Source organism: Hibiscus syriacus, unplaced genomic scaffold (assembly GCF_006381635.1).
Source record: "Hibiscus syriacus cultivar Baekdansim isolate YM2019G1 unplaced genomic scaffold, ASM638163v2 tig00110392_pilon, whole genome shotgun sequence".
Taxonomy (NCBI): domain Eukaryota; kingdom Viridiplantae; phylum Streptophyta; class Magnoliopsida; order Malvales; family Malvaceae; genus Hibiscus; species Hibiscus syriacus.
In genome coordinates, this window is record NW_024062720.1 from 1361083 (window position 1) to 1385886 (window position 24804).

Genomic DNA, 24804 nt, shown 5'->3' on the forward strand with positions numbered 1-24804 from the left:
CAAATTGAATTTTTTTAATAATTTGAAGGTCACATTAATTTGTTTGGAAAAGTTTGAGTACTTTAAATACTATTAAAGCTATATAATTTTAATATCTACCCTATTACTTGATGTAGTAAGCCACGTGAAAAATGTTTCGCTCAATTATTTGAACAATGAACAGGTGGCCGACCCTCGAAGTGGAAAGCTGATCAAAAGATAAGGTTGATCTGCATAAGGGTCCATTTGGATTAAAAATCTTTCATCGCCATTGATTTGAAGACTTGCTATAAAAAAAGCAGCTTCCCCTTGCCACATTCCACTGCAAAATCTCTCTTTACATACACATATAGATATACTAGTAAGTAGTAAATAGTAATCAACCCTTTGGAGCTGAAAACATTAATAGCCTTGCCGAAGAAATGAAGGCTTTCTTGGAAAGCAAGGAAGGAGTTAAAGGGCTGGTGGACTCCGGGATTACCAAGATTCCCAGTTTCTTCATCCGTCCTGCAGATTCCATGGATGCCACCTTAGCCGCGCCGCACCTTCAGATTCCGGAAATAGACCTCAAAGGCTTCGAGGGCGAGCACAGAAGGGAAATCGTGGATGCCATACGTGATGCAGCTCAAACTTGGGGCTTCTTCCGAATGGTAAATCACGGCGTTCCGGTTCCCACTATGGAAAATATGATAGACGCCATTCGTCAGTTCCATGAACAACCTCAAGACGTGAAGAAAGCTTGGTATTCACGTAACGAAAGCGGACAGAGGCTCGTCGACTGTAATACCAACATAAAAGCGGCAGCATGGAGAGATACTCTGGTAGTTGAATTCCCAGATGGAGAAATAAACGAACAAGCTATACCTCAAGTTTGCAGGTTCAACAATGATTAACCGTATCTAATATTTTATCAGTGAAGAAATTTACTTTTGATGGCTTTTTTGCAGGAAGGCAACGAGTGAGTACATGAAACACATAGTGCAACTGAAGGATACATTATCTGAACTGATATCGGAGGCTTTGGGGCTAAGGAGACACTACTTGGCAAGCATTAAATGCATGGAACGTGCTCTTATTCAATGCCATTATCATCCTTCATGTCCTCAGCCTGAGCTGACCTTAGGCACATCCACCCATACCGATGCATCGTTTTTAACTATACTTTTGGAAAATAATATCGATCGATTCCAAGTTCTTCATCAGGATCAGTGGGTCAATGTGCCTCATCGCCATGGATATCTAATTGCCAATATTGGCGACCTTTTGCAGGTATATAGCAAAGTTTATTCATCTTAAAAATTGACATCCTATAGGTCTTTTTTTTACATAAAATGGTAAATAAATATAAATGTTTTGTAGATTGTTTCAAATGACAAGTTCAAAAGTGTAATACATAGAGTATTAGCCGGAAGAGTGGATCCAAGAATCTCTGCTGCATGTTTCTTTGCTCCGATGCCTGCTCTTAAAGATAAACCATATGGAGCAGCCGAGGAACTTGTGACGGCGGATAATCCACCCGTTTACAAAAGAACAAGCTTGCACCAATATCTCTCTTGTTACAAGTTGAATGGAAAAGATGCCAGGCTAGTCCTCCCTCATTTTAAGAATTCATGTCATGTGGAGTAATCTTAAATCCCTAAAAGGATACCGGTGCTACTAGCTACGTGAGCAACCATAAATGAGAATTGAACGTATAGGGATGCTATAGTTGAGCAGTTCAAGCTTGACTCACTTAAAATTTAGTTTACGTTTGACTTGAACTCGAACTTGAGTTGAGAACTTAATGAATCGAGTCGAATAAGGTTCAACTCAACTTGATATGTTTCGTGAGTAACTTGTTAATTAGCTTTTAAGATTGATTATGATTTATTAAAATTTTGTTTTTCAAGAATGGTTGTAACATATCAGTTTGATGTATTTATGTGTTATTACTTTGGTTGTGATATGTTAGTTTGCTAAATTTATGGATTGTTGACTTTGCACTTTAAAATTTAAAATTATTTTATACATTATTTTGATATTTTTTGTTAAATTTGTTAATTTATATTTATATTAAGCTTCTACATAGGATTATAAGATTTTACATATATCTAAAAAAACAAAATAAGAGTTATGAAGAGTTTAATGAACAATAAGTTAAGTAAACAACGATTTTTTTTAACGAACATAAATCGAGTAAAGTTTTACCAGACTTTTAGAGTATCAAATCGAATTAAACGTAAATTAAACAGTTTTTGAATTAAATCAAAAATTATTTAACTCATAATTGACTCACTAAATAAAATACGCCGTTGAATAAAATTTTACTTCAATATAAATTTCTTAATATTATATATTAATGAAAAAAACTAAAAGTCCGTCAAAGTGGGTTGTGTTTATTTACATCACCAATATCTTGTAAAAGGAACAAAATTTCTTCAAATAAATGAACAACAAATAAACTAAGGTAAAAAGGCATCAAAGTCCCTCAAACTTAAAAAAAAAAAAAAACCAATGTGACCCATATATTTTTTAGAGATCAATATAGCCCTCTAACTCGAAAAAAAATCCAATGACCGTTTGACTAACGTTTTTCGTCATTGACGAAGATTTCGTTAATTCATGTTGTTATAAAATAGGTAAATCACACCTTTCATCACTCAACTATTTTCTTCTCTTCTATTTTGGTCACTAAATTCTAAAAAAAATTAATACAATGATATTTATCGTTATTTTATTATATGGTTAAATTTATTAAACTATTTAGAATTAAAATAATATCAAATTGATATAATTTTTAAATATTAAAAAATGAATTTATTAAATCATATTTTAAATTCAGACTAACCTGATTAAATATATAAATATTAAAACTAAATGTGTTATTTTATATATTTTAAAGTTATCATGTCATCATTATTATCTAGAATTAAAATAAGATTAAATTGATATAATTTATAAATATTAAAAAAAATCTTAAATCATATTTTAAATTAGGACTAACCTGATCTAATTATCTTTCTATGTAGTGATAAGAATTAAATCAATCATATAATTTAATGACCAATCACATAGTTTAATCCAGGGAGTACAATAAAGATGACAGTAAATAGGGTGTCAGATAATTGTCCACTTATGTATGCTTTGATGCTATGAAGAGAGGTTTGAAAGAATGATGTAAGCCTATAATCGGTCTAGATGGTTGCTTCCTTAAGGGCCCATTCAAAGGCATATTTTTATCTGTTGTTGGGAGATATGGCAATGATCAGATGTACCTTATCGCATAGGTTGTTGTCGAGCGTGAAAGCACAGATTCTTGGTCTTGGTTTATAAGTATAGTGGCAGCATACTTGGGATTGGATTATGGATTTGGCTACACCATCATCAGTGACCAACACATGGTAATTAAATTTATTAAATTTACTTGATGCTAGTTGTTAGTTTACTGTTAATAGTCTGAGTTGATGTTGTTATATCACTTGCTGCTATATCTCAAATTGCCACTATAGTATTAATTGCTAATTGCAATTGGTCTACAAAAAAAACTTGTTTGTTTATTTCTAATGCAACATTCTAGATCAATTGAAAAGGATATTTGTCTGAAAACTAAAATTAGTTACAAGCAATGTTTAGATATTGTTTTATGATAAGTGAATAAAATCTTAAATAAGTAAAATTTTGTTTAACAGGGTATTGAGATTGATGTAAATGATGTTCTACCACGATTAGAACATCGAAATTGTTCTCGACACATGTTTGCGAATTGGATTGGAATGAAGAGAGCAAAAGTATATCAGTTTGTCTTTTAGCAAATTGTGAAGTCCACGACTGAAAGATAATGGGAGGAAAACAAAGATGCACTGTCAAAGATTGATAGCATACTTGCAACTAAATTGTTTAGAAAAAAAAAAGAGAAAATGTGGACCAAGGAAAAAATTTGACATCATGAAGAAATACATCATTCAGTGGAGAATGATTTGGAATGGAGATAATGGATGTGAGGTAAAGAAAGGGACTAAGAAGTACATTTTAAACTTGAATGAAAGAACATGTACCTGTAGAAGGTGGCAACTATGTGGGATTCCGTGTCCGCATGATTGTTGTGTAATATGGCATACTGGTAGGGACCCAGATGAGTTTTTACATTCCTATTATCATAAAGACACATACAGTAAATCATATTGCTTTACAAATATTGAAAAAAATCTGGAATTGACCATGTTCTTCCACCTGTTGATAGAGATATGTCTGGAAGGCCTAAAAAATCGAAGGAAGCAAAAAGATTAACCAAAAAAAAGTCAAGTCTGAACATATTAGTAGGATTGGTCTTATTATGACTTGTAAAAATTGTGGTGGACAAAGTCATAATAAAAGATCATGTACTTAGCCTAAAACCGCAAACCAGGTATTTAGAGTTAATGTATTGAGTTTGGTGTAAAACTTAAAGTTATGCTAGATTTTTAAAGTAGAATTTTTTTGTTGCATGAGAACAATACGGATGGGAATTCTTCAACAAGATCAGCAAGTACGATCGTATCAAACCCAACACACGTATCAAGGAAAGAAAGGAGAAACAAAAGGCATGTGTTACTTCCGATAGATTAACGAGGAAAAAAGATACGAAGGGATAGACCTTTACACAAATTTGAGGACTGGTACAAGTAACAGTCTTTTCTTCGACAAATTAAATAATGTTTTAATTTTCTTATTTGTTATCAGTCTGGTACAAGTACACCAAAGAAGAGGAGAGGAGCTAAGGACCCTATGGGCACTCAAAAATTAATAGCACCAAAGAAGAAGAAATGAATTGTCTGGTCGAATGGGTATTAATGAGTATTTTGTTGTGTTGTTTTTTGTTAGGGTATATGTTTGGGTTGTGCTTTTTTTGTGTATGGCAAATATCTGCCTAACTTGATATGAGATACCTTTTAGCACAAATATATGCATGTTAACTGTTAAATAGGCAAGAGCCCGCCCCTTAAGATTATCACATTACTTTTCCAGCTTGTTCGATTAGGCCAATCCAATTTTGTTGGTTTCTTCATTTTAAGCAGTTGTTAAATAATCGAATACCTGTGATGTTCCGACAAGCATGTCAAATAAAGCAAAGGCTGAGGTCAAACTTAAATATTAAATAATGAAAACTTTAAACTTGTAAGTAGAAAAATTCATTTTGGGTATTCCTCTACGAGCATGTGGTGATGCATATTAGTGTTCATTGTGCCCTAAGAACATTTTGGAAATAGGAAAATGTGAAGGTAAGTTATATATATATATATATATATGAAGAAAATAAATTTTTTGAATTAACTCGCCAAGAGAATAGAAAACACTAAACATAGTCATTTGTTCTTAATAAGTAACAGTCAAACACTTAATAATAGACATACATAAACACTTAATCTTTAACAAAACACCTAAAGTGCTATTGCAAGTACAATTACCACAAAGATACATATGACACACACCATTGAGCAAATACACATTGTCTTATAAAATTCTTTTTTTTCTTCTTCATTGTTTTAGATTTTTCATTCAAGCTCTTAATCTTTCGCTTTAATTTATTGTCATTGTCTTTACTTTGTACACTTTTAATTTCTTTCACTTTGCTTTGAACACTTTCACTCTCTTCCAACAACACACTATTCATTTGAGCAGTAGAAGTAAGGGAATAACTTGTAATCTGTCTTCTAAGTCTTGCATTCTCTTTCGCTAAATTTCGCTCACTATCACGTAATTGTCGTAGTAAGTAATTTGTTCGCTCTAGCATGCTAGCATCATACCATTCAAAATACCTACAACCGTGCTACAATAAGGGAAAACATATTTGTTATCAATCGATATATGCAATAACACTTTATCGTACATGCATTCTTTACCTCAAGCTAACTAATATAAGGTCATTATAAACATATTCTTACTAGAAAATTTGAGCAACCGTAATACCTTCTTCTGGGGTTTAAATCACTCCATGAAATTTCCCTAAGTGTCCATTTATTGCAATAACACTTTTTTGGTTCACCGTCGTACATGAAATGTCGTCGAGAAGAACTAACGATGGTTGGAGATTCAAACCTGTCCATTAAACAATTTCCACTAAAACCCAAAACATATAAACAAGATTAATTATTAAATTAAATCAATTCACAAAACAATATTCATTTCGAACTAAACCAAATAAAAACTAAAATTTATGCGTAAAACACAAACCCATATAATAAATAATTTTGAACAAAAGTATGCAACAATGTTCAAGAACTCTGAACAACCCATTCATACAATATACAAAACTCATTCCAAACCCGCACAAACCCAAAACATTTAACAAAACTTAATCGAAAACCTATTCAAAATTAAGGAAATAAATGATGCTTCGATTCAAAAAAAAATCAACTCACATTCGAAATATACGATTGTGTAATCGATTTGAAGCTACTACTTGAAGGAAAATGAAGAATTTGAGAGGAGAAATTATTTGAAATATTGGGATATCTAAACCCTAATATTTTGGGAAAATCAGTTTGAAGATGCCTGTGAGATATTTGAAACACGTGTTTCATTTTGTTTAATTAAATTGAACATTTATTATGGGTTAAATAAGGTTTTGTTTCATTACAAAATTGAGTAGTATGCTTGGCTTGGTGGCAAGGGACATTCGATTTTACACTTTTGCCCCATGTTTGAGTCCCCTTCCACGCAAGTAGTTGGCTTTTATTCATTATTTTCAATACACACCAATATGAGAGTGACACATGTCGCTCTCTTATTGGCACAAAATTCTCATTAAGATTAATTTTTAACAAAAAGAAAAGGCTGATGTGTCAATTCCACGTCAGCATACATTAGTGACGTGGACACGCCACTGCATCATTTGTGTCCACATGTTCTTGCTTAGTCAGCTGGAGGCATTGACCGTCAGTTAACTAACGGTTTCCATCTAACGGGGGAGACTTTTGAATCAAAATAAAACGTTGTGGGGTCAAATGTTCCAAAAAAATAATAGGGGCAAATTTGCATATACTGTCAAACTTTAAGGGTGCGTTTGGTTCACGAATGTAAGATTACCAGTGGGAATAAAAGATTACCAGGGAATATGATTACTAGGAATGTTGTATTTTGTGTTTGGTTGGTTTAGCAAGAATGTAAGATTACCGTGTTTGGTTAAAGGAATAAAAGATTATTGGAATGTATATTTGACCAAATTGTCCTTATTATATATTTGTATAATATTACAAATTGTAAAATATTTATATATTTTCTTTAAAAAATTAAATTCATAATATTTATATAATTTTTTTACAAAATTAAAAATATAAAAAATGTTTAATGAAAGGGTAAAAAAAATTTAACCCCTGAACTTCATATAAAATTTTAATTATAGACTTTTTTTGTAAATCTAAAATAATTTAAGGATAAATTTATAATTTAACCTTCGTAGAATTTTTATTATTCAATGACAAAAGAAAGATATTTTTGAAAAAAAATAAAAATTTAAGGGCATTTTAGTCCAAATACCTAAGGGAAGGGAGATAATGACATTCCTGGTAATATACCCCCAAAAATCTACTATTTGTAATAAAACATTACCGGGAATGAGACTCCAGGCCAACCAAACATGAGAATGTGGGATTCCCACAAAAAATCTACTATTGGTAATAAAACATTACCGGGAATGAGACTCCCGGCCAACCAAACATGAGAATGTGGGATTCTCATCCCATGAGAATCCCACAATCCTTGAACCAAACACCCCCTAAGGGTATTTGTTTGCATTATGCCTTTTTGGTATTATATTATTTTATGTTATTTTAATTATGTGACTAGGAATTACTGTGACAAGGATTTAGTTGAACATAGAGAAAGAACTTGAGAGTCGAAATTATGTACTACTTTTGTAATAAATTAAAAAAAGGCATAATGCAAACAAAATAAAATTCATTAGTTTACAATTTTTTTTTCTTTTGAAACATTTTGAACATGATTTTTACACAGCTTAGAATGTCTCGTATGTGCTAATACTAGTCTCAATTGAAACTTAAGTATCAATATTACGCCTTTAATCTTATAAATGACGAAAAATTTCAGATTAACTTCTCGAAAATACTCTCCGACCATGTCTATCAAGCCATGTTCGCTTCTTCTTCATGTACAAAACTAAGCTTTGGAACCATTTTGAACACGATTTTTGCTCCGCTTACAATGTCTTGTATGTGTCGATATTAAGATAAGTTACAATACTAGGCCTCTAATCTTATAAATTACTAATTTTTTTTAGATTAACTACCCAAAAAAAACCCCTCAAACATGCCTATCAAACTATTTTAACATTTTCTTCATACACAAAATAAACTTTGGAACCATTTTAAACGCAATTTTTAACTCGCTTACAATATCTCGTATGTCTCGATATTGACCTCAACTGAAAGATAAATTCTGATACTAGGCCTCTAGTCTTATAAATTACGAAAATATTGAGATTAATTGCCCGAAAATATACTTCAATCATGCCTATAAACACTTGCGATTTGTGTTAAAAAACTACATACCTCGCATTTTGTTTAATGCGATGTATGTTAAATACCACACGAAATAAATTTCTCGGGATGTTTCAATATCTTCGAAACCTTATGTTTTGTGTAACGAGGTCATTAATTAAAATATTAAATTGCTTTCTCTAAAAAGTGTATCCACGTTGGATGAACCTCGCTCTTGTATAATACGAGACTTTTTCTCGCTTTTCTTAGAACAGGAAGTAGTCTTGCGTATGCAGTTTGAGATTATTTTTTTAACAAATCTAGTTTGGGTACTGTTAAAAAAATTATTTTTTTGGGTTTTTTTAAGTAAATAACGCCGCCGAGCTTACTATACTTTTCCAAAGATGGGAGATGTGTGGGTTCTTGATAATATACTCGAGTTGAAACCGATAAGCCGAAACTTCTTTTGATAATACATCCACAGTGCAGGTAATTTGTCTTCTATATTTCCTGATGACATGTTCATGAACTATCTCATTAACAAATTGTACATGTATTTCTTCTTGCAGCTTGATCATCGTATCTTTGCAACTAACACTTTGATCTCCATTTGTGGTTTATGGCGGTGGACAAAAAAGCTGGACGTCCATCCGGCTATTTGATCTTTGGTCGGAGTTAATGCAGCCGATCTGTAATGAATAAAGTCAACTGAAAATCGTGTGCATTGTTGTCTCTGTGTCTCATGAGTCATGCCACGTATCGTTCGAATGAGCTAATAGCTGCCACATGGAAGAGCCAAAGCCCCACACATAGGTTCCAAGAAACACCTAAACATCACGTCTTTTTAACCTCGTCGGTTATAAAATCAAAGAATCGGACGGTTTTTCAAGGTGGAAAAATAGAACACAAAAGTGTAGATCAAATGGGAGAAAGGGTGGTTCAACAACAGCAAACTGGCAGATCAATGATGTTGGCAGCACTGGTTGGCGTGGCACTGGCTGCACCGCTGCTGGTAATGATGGGGCTCAGCTTCTTGGCAGCATCGACACTGCTGTTTATAAGCTTGCCTCTGCTGATACTTTTCAGCCCTCTGCTACTCTTTGTTGGGTTGGTTCTCATGGTCGCCTTGGTCGGTTTCGCCATCGCCGCAACCGCTGCTTTGGCCGGTGTCTCGACTCTAGCATGGATGTATAGAGAAATAAGAGGTAATTTAGGATTCGGTTCCTGTGAAGAATTTGCAGCAAAACTGGAAGATATATCAACCATCTGAAACACTGTTCAGTCAATGAAAACAAAAAGATCATGGTCTGAATTCTGATGTGTTTGTTTTAAGGTTCTCTGTCTGTTTGAAAATGGAAATAATTTGGTAAAATTTTGTAATGTAAACAAACCTCGTAATTCCCTTTTACATATAGGACTGAATGAATGGCTTTTTATATTTATTGTCTGCTACACCACCTGTCCCAATAACACAAGACATTGATCATGGATAATTTACGAGTTGACTTATATGAGCATGAGGCTCCTGTAAGATTCTGGTTTGGCTATCTTCGAAATTGATGCTTCTTGCTAGTTTATCAGTAATTTTATTCCTTTCTCTTCGGACTTGTTGCAATTTGACGTTCCAATCCCGATTTATCGGTTCCCTTATGTACGGTATTATGGTAATATTTCCTTCTTTGTTTATGCTATTCTTCAGTGTCTGTATTGCTTCGAGGCTATCTACTTCAACTATGAGTTGTTGGATTCTTTGTTTCCATGCACATCTTAGCCCTGTATATACTCCCCATAATTCTGCTTCTATTGTAGAACATATTCCTATGAATTTTTTAAAGTCGATCCTCTATTTTCCATTCAAATCTCTGATTACTCCTCCACATGCTGCTTTTCCATCTGTATTTCTACGGGCTGCATACTATATAGTATAAATATTACATTAAATTATTCAAAAAATTATAGAAGTTATCTGATGCAGTCATAATTTTAGTTGTACTCAATTGTGTAATTTTACGCAAATCCATTTATTTTAGAATTTAAAGGTTCTAATTAAAATTAATATTTTAAGTCTTAAGATCCAAGAATTAAGAATTTGAAATTTAAATAAATAAAATTGTATAAACTGAATTTTATATAATGTGTATGTTAGATAATATTCATTATAATTTATACATCCATAGATTATAAATAAAAAATAACGATAATCAATAAATAATTATAATCAAATAAAAAGTCAGACTAAATATCGAATCCAACAAAAACTTTAAATTTATATTTAAAAAAATGAGATAAAAACTAACAAATTAATTAAACAAATGAAAACAACATATTGCCTGATTTTTAAAATTAAAAATTAAAAATTAAAAAAAAAAAGTTGGGATCTGGAAGAGCACATGGATTCACATAGTTTCTTGCTCGGGCTAGGGTAACAGTAGTTCAGTTTATTTAGCTCAAATAAAGCTAACATTATTGAACTTTCAAGTTTATTTCTTTGGGTTTTTCAACCTTCCGTTTAAGGGAGGAAAACGTTAAAAAGACACAAACATGACACGAAGAAAACGGAGAATCAGGATTTATCTACACTACATATAAACCCCGTAAATACCTAATTAGAATCCAGTCGCATTCGTACGCTCTCGTCATTGAGGGTTCTCTCTCTACCAAAAGAGGAAAAAAATCTTCTTTTTTTCTTCTTTTTGGGTGAGGAATAGTGTTTTTGTTTCTTTTATTATTATAATACTTTTGGGGTTTTTTCGATTCATATCCATTTGGAGATTTCTGAAGATTTGCAATAAAGGTTAGTTGTTTCTCAGATCCGTTGACGTTTTGGCAAGTTTAGTCTGTTAAGCATCCGCTGATGTTAATATTTGAATCTGTTGTGTGCTGTTGATTGTTTGGAATTTGAATCTGTTTGTGCTTTCATGGATTTGATGCATAGAAGTCTTGGAAATCTAAATCTTAAGTTTGATTTTGTTATAGTATGAATTGATGAACAAGTATGGTAGGAGAATCAAGATGAGATCTTAATTAGCTTAACTGCTAGTATTATGCTTTTTTTAACAAATTTCAATTGTGCTGTGGTTATTTATACATTGAGGAATTAAAAACCAAGCACATGATACTGTAATGCTTTTTTATGTTAATGACTATGGAGAACTTATTGCCCTTTTGATACTTGAAGATGGATTACAAGCAGCAAGTTGGAGTTCAATCCCATGTTGAAGTATGCTATTCTTTTATTTTTATTGTTTTGGCTTCCTTTTTTTTACCCTTTTTTGTGGTTGGGGAATATGTATTTTAAGTTTTTAGTTCTTATTTTGAGTATTTCTACCCTGCATTTTGTTTTAATGATTACTGTAGCAGATGGGATCAGTAGAAGATAGGTCAATGGATGATCTCGATGATGAGTGCCTCCACTCCCCTGGAACGGATGCTCGAAAAACACAAGCTTCTGATTCTAATCGACAAATACCATTTTCAGATAAAAAATTACCACTTTCTGATGGTTTCCCTATTGTTGGTAATAAAATGACGAGAAACAGAATCTATCGGAGCATAAAGACCGTAGTTTTCTCTAATAAACTCAACCTGCTCATGCCTTTTGGGCCTCTAGCAATCCTGGTTCACAAGCTGACTGCCAGTAATGTGAGTTTTTTATTTGATACTCTTTCCTTGCTTGCTTTTCTTTCTTACATGAGTTGTTTAATTGCGAGGTGGATTGCAGGGCTGGGTCTTCTTTCTTAGCTTACTGGGTATAACACCTTTGGCAGAGCGTTTGGGTTATGCGACTGAGTAAGAATTCATTTTCTTTCATTGAGTTTGTTCTTTTGTTGCGATCAGTTGTTTTATTTCACTTAATGTTGCTTTTTCTTTGATTGAATTTAGGCAGTTGGCTTTTTTCACTGGACCTACAGGTACTTATTACTCTTAATTGTTATGGATTTTTGTCCTTGTCTAGATTAAACAACTAGCTTTTGTATTTTTTATTTTATATTCTCTGTTAATATTTTTATCTATAAATTTTGTGTTAGTAACGGTCTTTGATATGTTGAAATCAATTGCAGTTGGTGGTCTTCTAAACGCTACATTTGGAAATGCAACAGAACTGATTATTTCGATATATGCTCTGAAAAGTGGAATGATACGTGTTGTTCAGCTGTCATTGTTGGGTTCAATTTTGTCAAACATGCTTCTTGTTCTTGGGTGTGCGTTCTTCTGCGGTGGGCTTGTATATCACAGAAAGGAACAAGTTTTTAACAAGGTAAGGAGACACCATTATGTTGCCCGACTTTTTGCTATTTTTCTTTTTAATCGCTCTAAACTAACCTAATATTTCATTCAGGCTACAGCTGTTGTCAATTCGGGACTGCTGCTGATGGCAGTCATGGGTTTACTATTCCCAGCTGTCCTCCACTACACACACACTGAACGGCGAGTTGGGAAGTCAGAGTTGTCTCTTTCAAGATATAGCAGTTGTATAATGCTTGTAGCCTATGCTGCCTATCTGTTTTTCCAGTTAAGAAGTCAAAATGATCACTATTCCCCTATTAATGAGGTTGGTTATCAATGTTATTAGTATCGTTTGAATATGAAAAGTATTTTGTTAGTTATTTTGCCCCAAAAGTATTTTTTAAAGAACACTAGTTGTGAAAAATGATGTGATATTAGGAAGGAAGTCCCCATGGGGATAACTCAGATAATGACGAGGATGAAGCTCCGGAGATCTCCAAATGGGAATCAATGATTTGGCTTACAATCTTGACTGCTTGGATCTCTATCCTATCAGACTATTTGGTGGATACAATACAGGTAACAATTGATTGTTAATCTTTTTTCTCATTGGTTAATGATATGAGTATGTCAAATATTTGGCATCGGAGGTTGCTCGAACGAATTAACTTGTTAAACTCTGTATCCGTTACCATTTATAATACACGTCCACTGTCTCGTGTTTAAGAGAAAATGGGCAGTGGCTGTTAGGGCGGGGTGGAACATGTGATGGATGTCCCCTAGATTGAAGCTTGCTCTACGGATTTATTCAAACCAATCTGGACATGAATCCATGACATAAACAGCATGTAAGATAGTTAAGAGGTCCATATCTGCTCTCACTTGCAGTAGATGTAATTAGTTAGCACTCAGCAGGCATTAGGATTTGCACCATTTTGTTTTCTCTTTAATGCTTTCTTTTCTAAAGTTATATCCATAAGGGGGCTACAGGCTGATTAATTTCACTTTACCTTTCTCCCTTCTGATTGCTGTTTACCAGGGGGCATCTGAAGCATGGGATTTATCAATTGCATTTATCAGTGTTATCTTGCTCCCCATCATTGGGAATGCCGCAGAGCACGCAAGTGCTATCATGTTTTCCATGAAAGACAAGCTTGTAAGTGATTCTCTTAACTTTCATTTCAAAAAATTTGTATGTATCACTAATTCATAAACTTCTTTTCAGGATATATCATTGGGAGTGGCAATAGGATCATCGACTCAAATTTCTATGTTTGGGGTAGGTCCCGTAAATTGGTTGTGCTCATCGTGTATTAACATTACATTTTGTTTTATATAATGCCATCTAATGTCAGGAGTTTTTCGGGTTTACTTTTTGGTTTTGTTTTGTTTCCTTGGCAGCAAATAGTGAAGCACATATATTTTGTCTTTATATCTGTTCTCTTAGGGGTTACTCATTTTCTTCAATTATTTAGCAACCTCCACTCTTTATACATCGACAACTGATGATAGTGCATAAACAGCGTTTAGGTCATGGAATTATGACCAACTTTAGATCCTGAAGTTGAACTGAACCAAGTTATGTGTTGTAGATACGTACATATTTATTTATGGCTAGTATGTAGTTTGTTTTGCCTTAGTGCACTAATCCATATCCTTGTTGCATATGCAGATTCCTTTTTGTGTGGTTATTGGGTGGATTATGGGACAGGAAATGGATTTAAACTTCCAGCTTTTCGAGACAGCAACTCTGTTCATAACTGTTATTGTTGTAGCCTTCTTTCTGCAGGTCGGTGTATATCAATAACTTTGGAAAGTAATAATGGCCAATGGTTATCTTTATCATCAGGAATGGAAGCAATCTTCAAACTCATGTCCTTGTTGGACCATACCTAATAGTTCAAAGAAAATGCAACTTGGAAGACTAATTTAGGCCAGAAGGCAGTGGAAAGCAAATGAATTTACTTTTCTGTTTCTTTTCTCTGTAGGAGGGAACATCAAACTACTTCAAAGGGCTAATGCTCATTCTTTGCTATCTGATAGTAGCTGCTAGTTTCTTCGTACACGAAGACCCCACTTCAACTGGTAAGTTTTTCCAATTTCTATTTCCGTGCTCCCTATCTTTCTTTTGGTTTCTCTTTCTGGTTTTGTTGTTGTTTTAGTAATGGTTGCGACGTAATTCATTAAATTCTACAGATCAAAAAAAGCAGCCGCAAACGTGAACAAGGTGGTCGAATTAAGCGGTGGTTTCCTAAAGAAGTTTAATCCCACGGTGGTGCTGTAAATATTTTCAAACGCAGATACTCCATTTCCCCCAGCTGGTTATGCAGTTAAAATTATTGAAAAACACAGGAGGTGTTCGCTCATTATGTTGTTTTATACTTATGATGCCAAAACATCAGCCAAGATGAGGAATGGGAAGAGACTTGTGTATAATGTAGGAAACAAATGGATTCTCTAAATTTTGATAGTGATGTAACTCTGATTCTTTCTAACATCTTACTGGGGGGATTGTTTGCAATGAAAATAGTCGTTGGTGTTCAATGTCTATCACTTGTTTCTATGGTTAATAAGCTCATGTATTTTGAATCCGGGGGCAGATATTCCCACTCGGGAAAAAGCCTTTCTTTTCTGCTTCACACGAGTCCGAGCATTGGGACCCTACCCCTCAGTCACCTCCAATGGCCTAGCCTCAACCGTTAATCTCTATCTGTCTCTCTTGATTCCTTTTATAGTGTTTTCCTTTCCAGCATATGAAGCCTTTTTGGAATAATAAGTTCTCTCCCGTGTCATTGAGTACTTGAGTTTTATTGTGTCCGAGGTGACTCGGTCACTCAAAACCGTGGGTGCTCAATGCTCATTTACTTCAACCCCATGGCTCCATTTATTTTGACGTTTCATGCAAATCAAGAGCTTTATTTTGACGTTTCATGCAAATCAAGAGCGAGAACTTTTTCTCCCAGACTCAGCCCCGATTTCAGCACACATCACCTGCTTTCACAGGATTGAGTCGTTTTCACGCTGCAATGGGGTTTAGATGAAGAGTTGGGCAGGTAATGTTATTGTGTGTTGTAACGCTGCTTTCAACGCTTTTCTAGTTATGAATAAAACGTATGGATATATACCAACAGCAGTTAGGCATTCCACTTATCTAGGTTTTAACCTTCCAAACATTACTAGGAAGAATAAGATGAACCACCTAATGTAATCCGTAAAACATAAATGAAAAATAAATAAAAATATATTTTTTAAAATATTTATGATCATTATCAGGAGACATAAGAGTAGGACTTAAAAAAAATAAACCTCTTTTGTTCTTCTTCCATTGTTTTCAATATTATAGATTATTCTATAAAAGAATATCCATAACAATAAATATTTTGTCTATGCAAAACTTAAAAATTTATTAAACTTTAGGATAAATTATAAATTCCATCACTTAACTTTTTTATTCCTATTTTAGTCATTAAAGTTTTAAAAAAATTCAGTTTGTTCACTAAAATATCTATTTGTTCTTATTTTGATTATTCTATCACTAAATACTTAGTGGCGTTATAATAGGATATTTTTTAAAAATGAAATGGTCATCAAATTTTTTCTTTTTTTAAAAAAAAGTTATAATTATGAATTTTTTTTAGTTTTTATGTGATGAAAATCTTCTTTCAAACCTTAATGATGGAGAGGTAGAGAAAGAGGAAATCAATTGTATATCTTGATTTTTCGTTGATTTAATGATAGATATCATAGATAAATATGGATTGAGATTTCACGAGTTTTATGTTTAAGGTTGAGTTTTATAAGTTTTAAAATGATTTGGATAAAATCTAAACTAATAGGGTGGTAAGAGCCAATGAAACTAGTTTGTCGACATCTTGAGTGGTTGAAGAAGAAAATGAACATAATTGTAGCACATGCGTGATATAGGGATGAAACTATTAAATTTTCATATTTGGAAGAAGAAATAAAATAGGAAAAAAAAAAGAAAAAAATGATATGGATGACACATAGATTCTACGTTAATAGAAACAATCCACATCAATACGTGCGGTAGTTATGTCACCATTACTTTTATAATGGAAAATATTTAAAGTTTAATGATCAAAATAAAGATGAGAATAATGTTGAGTGATGAAATTTATAATTTATCCTAAATTTTAATTTATCTTGATATTTATTTTTTAGTAACACTCTTGTACACCAACGCATAAGATGGGCAAAATAGAACCTTAAAGATCATGACTTTGTACTTTCTAGTTCCTAATTTCTAGGAACTAGAAAGTATGCACTATGTAAGGACTGATTTTTTCCTGAAACTAAACCTGATTGATGTTTAAGTAATTAAACCATATCCAGAAACAAAGTTGTGAAAAATTTAACCTCATTGGGCTTGAAAATATTCAGATGAATGAAGCTGCCATGGCTGAACTGGAAGAGAAACTCACTTCAACAGGGATATCTGAGGCTTCATGGACAATCAAGCCATTGCATTTTGAACGCGCACCGAGTAAAATCTCACCATCCGTCTCTGATAAGGTATCTAATAATTTACTCTCCAGATGAAATGGTTCTTTGAAAGCAGTGACTGGTTAATTAACCTGTTTATATCATCTTGATCTTGGAACAGCAAAAACAGTTCTATAAGGTATTGTCGGAGAGCTTCAAAGCTGGTGGTTGATAGGAGGCAAATCCCCGTCAATCGGAGCTGTCATTACTGTCTGATATCCAACACCTGAAGACTGCATGCATTATCAAAGTGCCACCATTCAAAACGTTAAGATCAGTATGAATTTTTCTATTTATATGGGTTTTGTTACCCCTAATGTTGATCGGAATTTCTATATATACTGTCATCGAGTCGCCCATTCTGAGTACATATGAATGATTATGAGATTAATTATGTTAAATAAATTCGAAAATTGAAAAAAAAATAAAAAGTCGTTTTATATTTAACTATGAACATCGAAATAATCCTGGTTAAAATAGCAACCATCTTCATAAATACATTCTCTTCTTAACAGTGATCCAAATCAGTCCACCAAACAAATGATGCTTCACGTATTGTTTGTATGTTCGCTTCCCACCATTTCGTTTGTCTCCCTTTCTCCGCCGGTCATGGCAATGGCCCATTTTAGGCTTTCCATCTAATTTTGTCAGCTACTCCCCAGATGTGAACTTTAAAATCCAAATTGGTGACCACCACGTGCATGTGAAGAAGCTTTGGGGAATCGATTTTACTGCTTATTTCTAAAAACACAAACAAAAATCAGCAGAAAGAACTTTCTCGACGTGTCGTTGTTGTAGGCCTGTGTGTTGTGTTGTCCTATATCATGCTATGTAATGTGCCTTTTCACTTGGATTAGGTCTACTCTTTGTCCTTGTGTCGGCAATATACCACGGAGACTATAAATATTTTGAATTTTGAATGCTTTATTCTTCGTATTAATTAGCATAAATTAGAATTCAAATAAAATAGTATTATTCTCTATATACATCAGATCTTTAAACAAATCACATTCAATAAGCCATTCGTTTAAGGGTACACTACATCATATATTATTGAACTTGTAATTTCTTTAATTTTACTAATTATTTGTAATAATATTTTATCTATATTAATTAACAACAAATCAAATATCAAATTTTAATAATATTTTGTGTTATTATTGTATATAATAGCAACAGAAGAGATTTGAAGAAAGAGGGGAATGGGGTGAGAGGGACTCGCATTAACCGCAGAATTCTCTTGGTCTTTGCCATTTGGAGGTTTCCACTGAGCCTTGGGCCATTGACAGTGACACTACTAATCTGCTTTCCTGTCCACTGAGCCTCTCCTGCTCCACCAAATTCCCTCTTCTGTCAACATCCTATTTGTTATCACCTTCCACTTACTTAATATTATCAAATTATATATAAAACTTGACATATTTATCGTTTATTTTATTTGTATACCTCTACTCATCATTAATGTAATCAGCGTATCAAATCCGCTTAAAACGCTCATTTATAAGAAATGTTTTTAATCAAGTAAATTTGACTCTTTCATTTTATATTTTATTGAAACGGATAATATGTTCTGATGTTGAATTATATACTTCGATTTAATAATTTAATTTTCGTATGATTTATTTAAAATTAAGGGTAATAATTAAGTTATAGTGAGTGTGAGATTGTTTCTTATATTCTTTTATCGATTGTCCCTCTCATATATTAAAATATTAAAAATAAAAATTGTATAAATACGTAAAACTCTATGGGACATGACACCAAACACTGCAATTAGAAAATTCTTGGGGGTGGTGCCTGTATCAAAAAAATTGAGAGAGGGGGAGACTAAGGTGATTTGGCCATGTCCTTAGGCAACAACCATCGGATGCGGTCAGGAGGGTAGAGTTGATTACAGTCGACGGTGCCAGAAGGAGAGGACGACCAAGGAAGAAGTGAGTAGATTGCTTAAGATCTGATTTGAAGGATTTAGCCCTTACCGAGGACATGACCTCTGACAGGAAAGTATGGAGACTTAAGACTAGGGTAGCCGAGTAGTTTGGATCACAACCATAGGGTGTAGCATCCCTGTCTTCTTTTTAATGTCTTTGTAGTAATTTCCATGACTTCTACTTTTTATACGGTTTCTGTCATTGGAATTTATGAAGGCTTAGAACTGAGGTAGCGGAGTAGTGTTACCTAAGTTTAGGTTTTAACCCAATTGACTTTATTCCTTCTCGTAACTTGCTATCACTGACTACTGTATATCCTTCTCTTCATGTTTCTTTTTTATTTAAATCTAGTCGGACTTACGTTTCTGTCTATATGTAGAGATTTTTACACATGGATCTATTTGCAGAGATTACTTCTCATTATAGATATGCATATGAAGACTGCTTATGAAGACTGTTCAACTATGTATTTATTTATTTATTTATTCATGTATTGTATTTTATATTTATTTTTAATTTTCTGACTGCTGGAGATCTTTTACGAAAGTTGCTCTCTACCTGGCGTTGGAGGCAACCTACTACCCTACCTCCCCTTACCTCATTACATATGAAAATAAAATTTTGTTGTTGTTGTTGTAATTTAATTGTGTCATTATGCGCATAGCTAGGTCCATGCATGCGCGGAGATTAGTGTATAATCCACTCTTTAAAATTACCTTTTTAATAACAGTATGGATAATATATTAATTTCCGTTATTTTATTTTACTGTTTGGTTGATCTATACTAGTATAAATAATTGCATTAATCAAGTGGCATGTGCCGACCGACAGTCAAATAATGCAAAATATTACCTTATTTTTTTATATTTAAATTTCCTTGGTTAATTTTACAAACAACTTTGTGTGGATGCAATAAGAATATATAGAAGCGGTCCAAAAATAATTGACCAAACGTTCCCCTCTTTAACTTCGGTATTGGATGCTAGTCGCTTTAATAGAGTCCGAACATAAAATTTTATGTTATGATTTATAAAGTTTAGAAAATTAATTTATATAATTTTAGAATGGTACAAATGTATTTTTAATTAAAAAGATAAAAAAATCTAAAAATGTATAAAAATTTTAGAGGGAACGGTCACTTCTGCCCATCCCCTCTTAGTCTATTCTTGAATTTAGGCTTTGGCTAATGTAATGGGAATGTCTCAGGAAATGCAGGTTAATATACGGCTAATATACAGCATTACCGGATACATTAAAATGTATTTAATTAATTCGGTTTAGCGGTACCTATTATGTTGACAACTAATAATGTTTTAGGTAGAAATATGAAAAACTATTAAAAATTTGGTAACCGGTAAACTTGGTTATCGGTAAGTATCTATCCTTTTTATAAAAGTGTCCATACTTTTAACATATCAAGTAAATTTTACCGGTTTTGTCATAATGAATCTGGTTTTGTCATATTTTACCTGTTATATTGTAAATTATCTATCCTTTTTATAAAAGTGTCCATACTTATTTCACTGTGAAAATATTTATTATTATCTTTAGTTAATATTGTTAAATTTAAAATCTAAATATATTTTATAAAATATCAAACAATCAAATAATTTTTTGTGTAAATGAATTATTAAATTAATATTGTAGGTGGAAAACATGAAACACTATTAAAAAAAATTGAAACATAAATTACATAACTTTCAAAAAAGTATATATCATTTTATAAAAGTGTCCATACTTATTTCACTGTTGAAAACATATTTATTATTATATTTGGTTAATATTGTTAAATTTAAATTCTAAATAATATTTTATAAATATCAAAACAATCAAATAAAATTTTGTGTAAATTAAATTATTAAATTAATATTGTAGGTGGAAAACATGAAACACTATTAATAATTGAAACATAAATTACATAACTTTAAAAGCAGTTATAAATCCTAAAAAGTGTCGATACTTTTAAAAATATATCGATCCAAAACGATATACCAGGTAAAATATGATAAAACCGGTAACAAAATGATAAAACAAGTAAATTTAAAAGTGTCGATACGTTATATAAGGATCGACACTTTGTGAATTTAAAAGAGAAGCAGTTATAGCGCCTATAATGTGTCGATACTTTAAAAAAATATCGATCCACAACGATATAACAGGTAAAAATATGATAAAACCGGTATCAAATGATAAAACCGGTAAAATGATACCGGATATATTGAAAGTGTCGATACTTTCGTAAGTACGTGTAATAAATTCAACACTTTCAAAGAAATAGGTAATTATCCTTTCGAAAGTATCGACACCTGACATAAAAGTATCGACACTTTTGTATTTGTATCGATTAAATATAATAACATATCCGATGAAATATAAAGGCCATAGCTAAATATCCTCTGAAAAAAGATAGAACGGACGAGTTTTTGAAATCGAAGAGTAATTGTTGCTGCATTTCAGAAGCGTTTCTAAAGCGAAGTTTGTTTGTTTGTTGCTGCAGTCGAATCGAAAAGTATGTTGTCGAACCCTAATTTTTAATTATTACAGTAATCGCGATAGGGTTTTTTATGTGTTGTTTGGGGTTTTGGAGTAAGGAAGCATTTGGGACCGATTGCAGGTAGAAATAGATATTCAAGGAAAATATAAATGTCGATACTTTTATTAAATATTATAGGTTGTATAAATGTGCCAACACATTTTGGTGTGGCCATTCAAATTCTTTTGAAGAAAACCGTTTTACCACAAGAGTAGTTATCTATATTTGTATATTGAAAAGTGTATGTAACAAAATAATTTGATTTGCGTAAACTGATATATGAAGGAAAAATGGAGTCAATGGGTTGGAAAATTGTTGGTGGAGCAGATGACTTTGAAATTGAGGCCGAGACTCGAAAGCAACCAAAGGGTGGATATATGTACTTCTAGTAAGTATCAATGTCTTTTGTTATTATGTTGAAATGGTAATTGGATTAAAGTATCGATAAACTTTAAATTGATTACAAATTTTAAATGTTAACAGTATGGCCGAATGCAAAAGGATGAAGGAAGATGGCACACAGAGCGGTTCGTATGTAAAATGAAATTGACATTGAGTAGTATTAGTATTTAGTGTTAATGTATTGATTAAGAAACGTTATGTTTAATATTAGGTGAAAAAAGATGTGAGGTCCAAATGGAATTCAATGAGTGATGCTGAAAAGGAACCTTACATCACACAGTCAAGGAATGATAGTAAAGAATACAAAGAACGAGGAAAGCACATGAAAATAAGGTATTCATTAAACTTGTAAATACGTTGATACAAATATATAAGAACTATAACATTATATATTGTTAAAAATGTAGGAAGTGTCGACAAGATGCAGCATTAAAGGGTGAATTTTATTAATTAAACACCTTAAGGAGAAGGGTCAGTTGAATGTGCTGGAGAAATAGGTTTGGATCGTTGATCGGAGTAAGGGATCGACCTATTCGAGGGAATTGTGTCGATCCTTGATGGCACAATTTGACGTCAGTCAATGTATGGCTAAGTATGGTGATTATTCATTCCCTCTGGGGGTATCGACTGCTGCAGCCGTATTGGGGGTACAAAACAAGGCAAAGTGTTATAGAAGTCTGTAGGAGTAAGAACTGGAAAGCACTTGCCTCCAAATATGGTTTGAATCATAAGGTGACATATGCTGAAGTTGAAGAGGATATCAAAAGTGGATCTTACTGGGGGGATGAGCTGAAGGCCCGAGTTCTATTGTACCTTGTCGGGATATTTCTTTGTCCAACGGGTGATACGTCAACGAACAAGGAATATATGAAGCTCATTTGCGATGAAGGCTTGAAGGGTGAATTCAATTGGGCTGAATATATCCATTCGAGATTGATTGAATCAATCACCTTTAAAAAGGGCAGCCAGAGATACCTGATAATCACTTTTTTGTGTTTTTATAAAAATATAAATTTTATTATAAATGCAGGTTGCACTGTTCGATTTTTGGTCGGACTGTGAGGCAGTGCCGGCTTATGAAAGAACCGGAGTGGCACGCATCCGTGCATGGGGGAAGGAAGAGGTGGTTAGAGTGATGGTGAAGTTGAAGTTGGATAGAGGGAAGAAGCAAGAAATGGTAATAAATGTAATTAAATAATATTAGAATATAATCAATGTCTTACTATTGTAATTTAATTTTGAAGGTTATTGGCAAGGATGTAGAGGAGGCAGTGGAGGCAGAGGAGAAAAAAGGATGGTGGTTGTATTGGGGGATGACGGTGAGTGGGACGACGGTGAAGCAAAACAGAGTAACTTCGACATTTTGATGTCTGAATTGGCGATATCAAAAAAATCCAATTTGAAATCATGCAAAGACAATCAAGAGTCGAAGAGAAACTTGATCAAGTCGTAGAGAAACTCGAGAGAGTCGAAGATACACTCGAGAGGCATAAGGGGGTAGTGGAAGGAAAAATAGATGGAGTGGTGAAAGAAGTAGAGGTGTTGAGGGGTGAAGTGGTGAAAGAAGTTGGGTGTTAAGGGGTGATATTAAGATGGTGACGGGAGAAAAATTTGAGGGAGTGGTGAAGGAGGTTGTGGATTTGAGGAGTGAACTTACGGGGGTGAAGGGGGTGGTTGATAAATACTCGGATGAAGGAGCTCAATTGAAGGGTGAAATAAAAGAGATGAAGAGCTATGTAGAAAAAAAGTACGATGAACTGAAAAAATATGAAGAAGAAAAAGGGAGGAGGAAGAAGAGATGGAAGAAATGAGGAGGAAGGAAGTCGATGTCATTTATACACCGGAGAGTGTTATAGCAGCAGTTTTGGATTCGGAATGTCCTGCACCCCAGAAGAAGAAGCATAAGGTAAGTTTAATAAAAGAATACTTAATTTGATTTTTATATGTTGTTGTGACAAAAATTTGTATGCAAAATTGTAGGTTGAAAAAGCGGATATTCCAAGCGGAATTGATGACATCGAAGCTGCAATTTGTGATTATTATGGAATAGCGAGTTAGAATCGGGGTAAGTGAATATATTGTTTTGTGAGTGATATTTAAATATTTTATGACAACATATTAATCCTAATGATTCATACAGATATTCTGTAATATCAATGGGAAATCAATTCACTACTGTATACGACGTTGCAACGTTGAAGCCTACGGAATGGGTTGGCGGTGTGGTAAGTAGAAAGTAGAAAATGTTAAAACTTATTGAATATGTTCTGATTGTGTAATTAATTTTGTTAGGTTATCGATTTGCTCGCCTGGACCATATGCTACGATTCTCAAAGTCACTCCGGAGGATTGGCTACCTTCCATACCTCTTAGTGGTGAGTTAAATTAATAAATATTGAAAGTAGTGTTATAGACGGTAAATTAATAATGTTTGTTGCGTAATTACAGCAACAGGCGTTGGAAGCCAACAACAAAGAAAGTGTTGAGAGTATTTCTACCTTCTGGGGTGTCATATGGATAACTATGTGAAATTCACCGACTGTGAGAAGGTAAGACACATACCAATTGCAAATGATGTTTTCGGATATAGAATGTTGAATTTTGTCAAATTGGGTGTGAAATTTGTTGCAGATCATGATCACAATAAACTACCATAATTCACATTGGTATCTGTTGGTGTTGGATATGGTAGATCATGTTGTAACAATATATGATAGTATGTTTACAACTGAAGCAGCTAAACAGAGAGTGAAAGATGCTAAGAGATTGGTATGTA

General features: G+C 33.2%; 2 protein-coding genes across 6 annotated transcripts; both read left to right on the forward strand.

Annotated features, from left to right (window-relative positions):
• Positions 1-374: 374 nt before the first annotated feature.
• LOC120123311 (1-aminocyclopropane-1-carboxylate oxidase homolog 1-like) lies at positions 375-24422 on the forward strand. Of its 2 annotated transcripts, XM_039142239.1 has the most exons (5): positions 375-856; positions 927-1248; positions 1339-1591; positions 9002-9011; positions 24409-24422. In XM_039142239.1, the coding sequence occupies exons 1-4, from the start codon at positions 402-404 to the stop codon at positions 9004-9006; spliced, it is 1035 nt and encodes a 344-aa protein (XP_038998170.1). In that variant the 5' UTR covers positions 375-401; the 3' UTR covers positions 9007-9011; positions 24409-24422. The 2 variants fall into 2 exon arrangements, with proteins under 2 accessions (XP_038998170.1, XP_038998169.1); XM_039142238.1 differs by lacking the exons at positions 9002-9011; positions 24409-24422 and having other exon boundaries at positions 1339-1644.
• On the forward strand, positions 10923-15203 carry LOC120123310 (vacuolar cation/proton exchanger 5-like). 4 transcript variants are annotated; one of them, XM_039142233.1, is made up of 13 exons: positions 10923-11226; positions 11611-11652; positions 11790-12074; positions 12154-12221; positions 12315-12343; positions 12494-12690; positions 12772-12984; positions 13098-13238; positions 13699-13815; positions 13885-13938; positions 14332-14448; positions 14648-14744; positions 14856-15203. In XM_039142233.1, exons 2-13 carry the CDS (start codon positions 11611-11613, stop codon positions 14879-14881), a joined length of 1386 nt encoding a protein of 461 aa, XP_038998164.1. In that variant the 5' UTR covers positions 10923-11226; the 3' UTR covers positions 14882-15203. The 4 variants fall into 4 exon arrangements, with proteins under 4 accessions (XP_038998164.1, XP_038998165.1, XP_038998167.1 ...); XM_039142234.1 differs by having other exon boundaries at positions 11793-12074; XM_039142236.1 differs by lacking the exon at positions 11611-11652 and having other exon boundaries at positions 10924-11226.
• Positions 24423-24804: the final 382 nt, after the last annotated feature.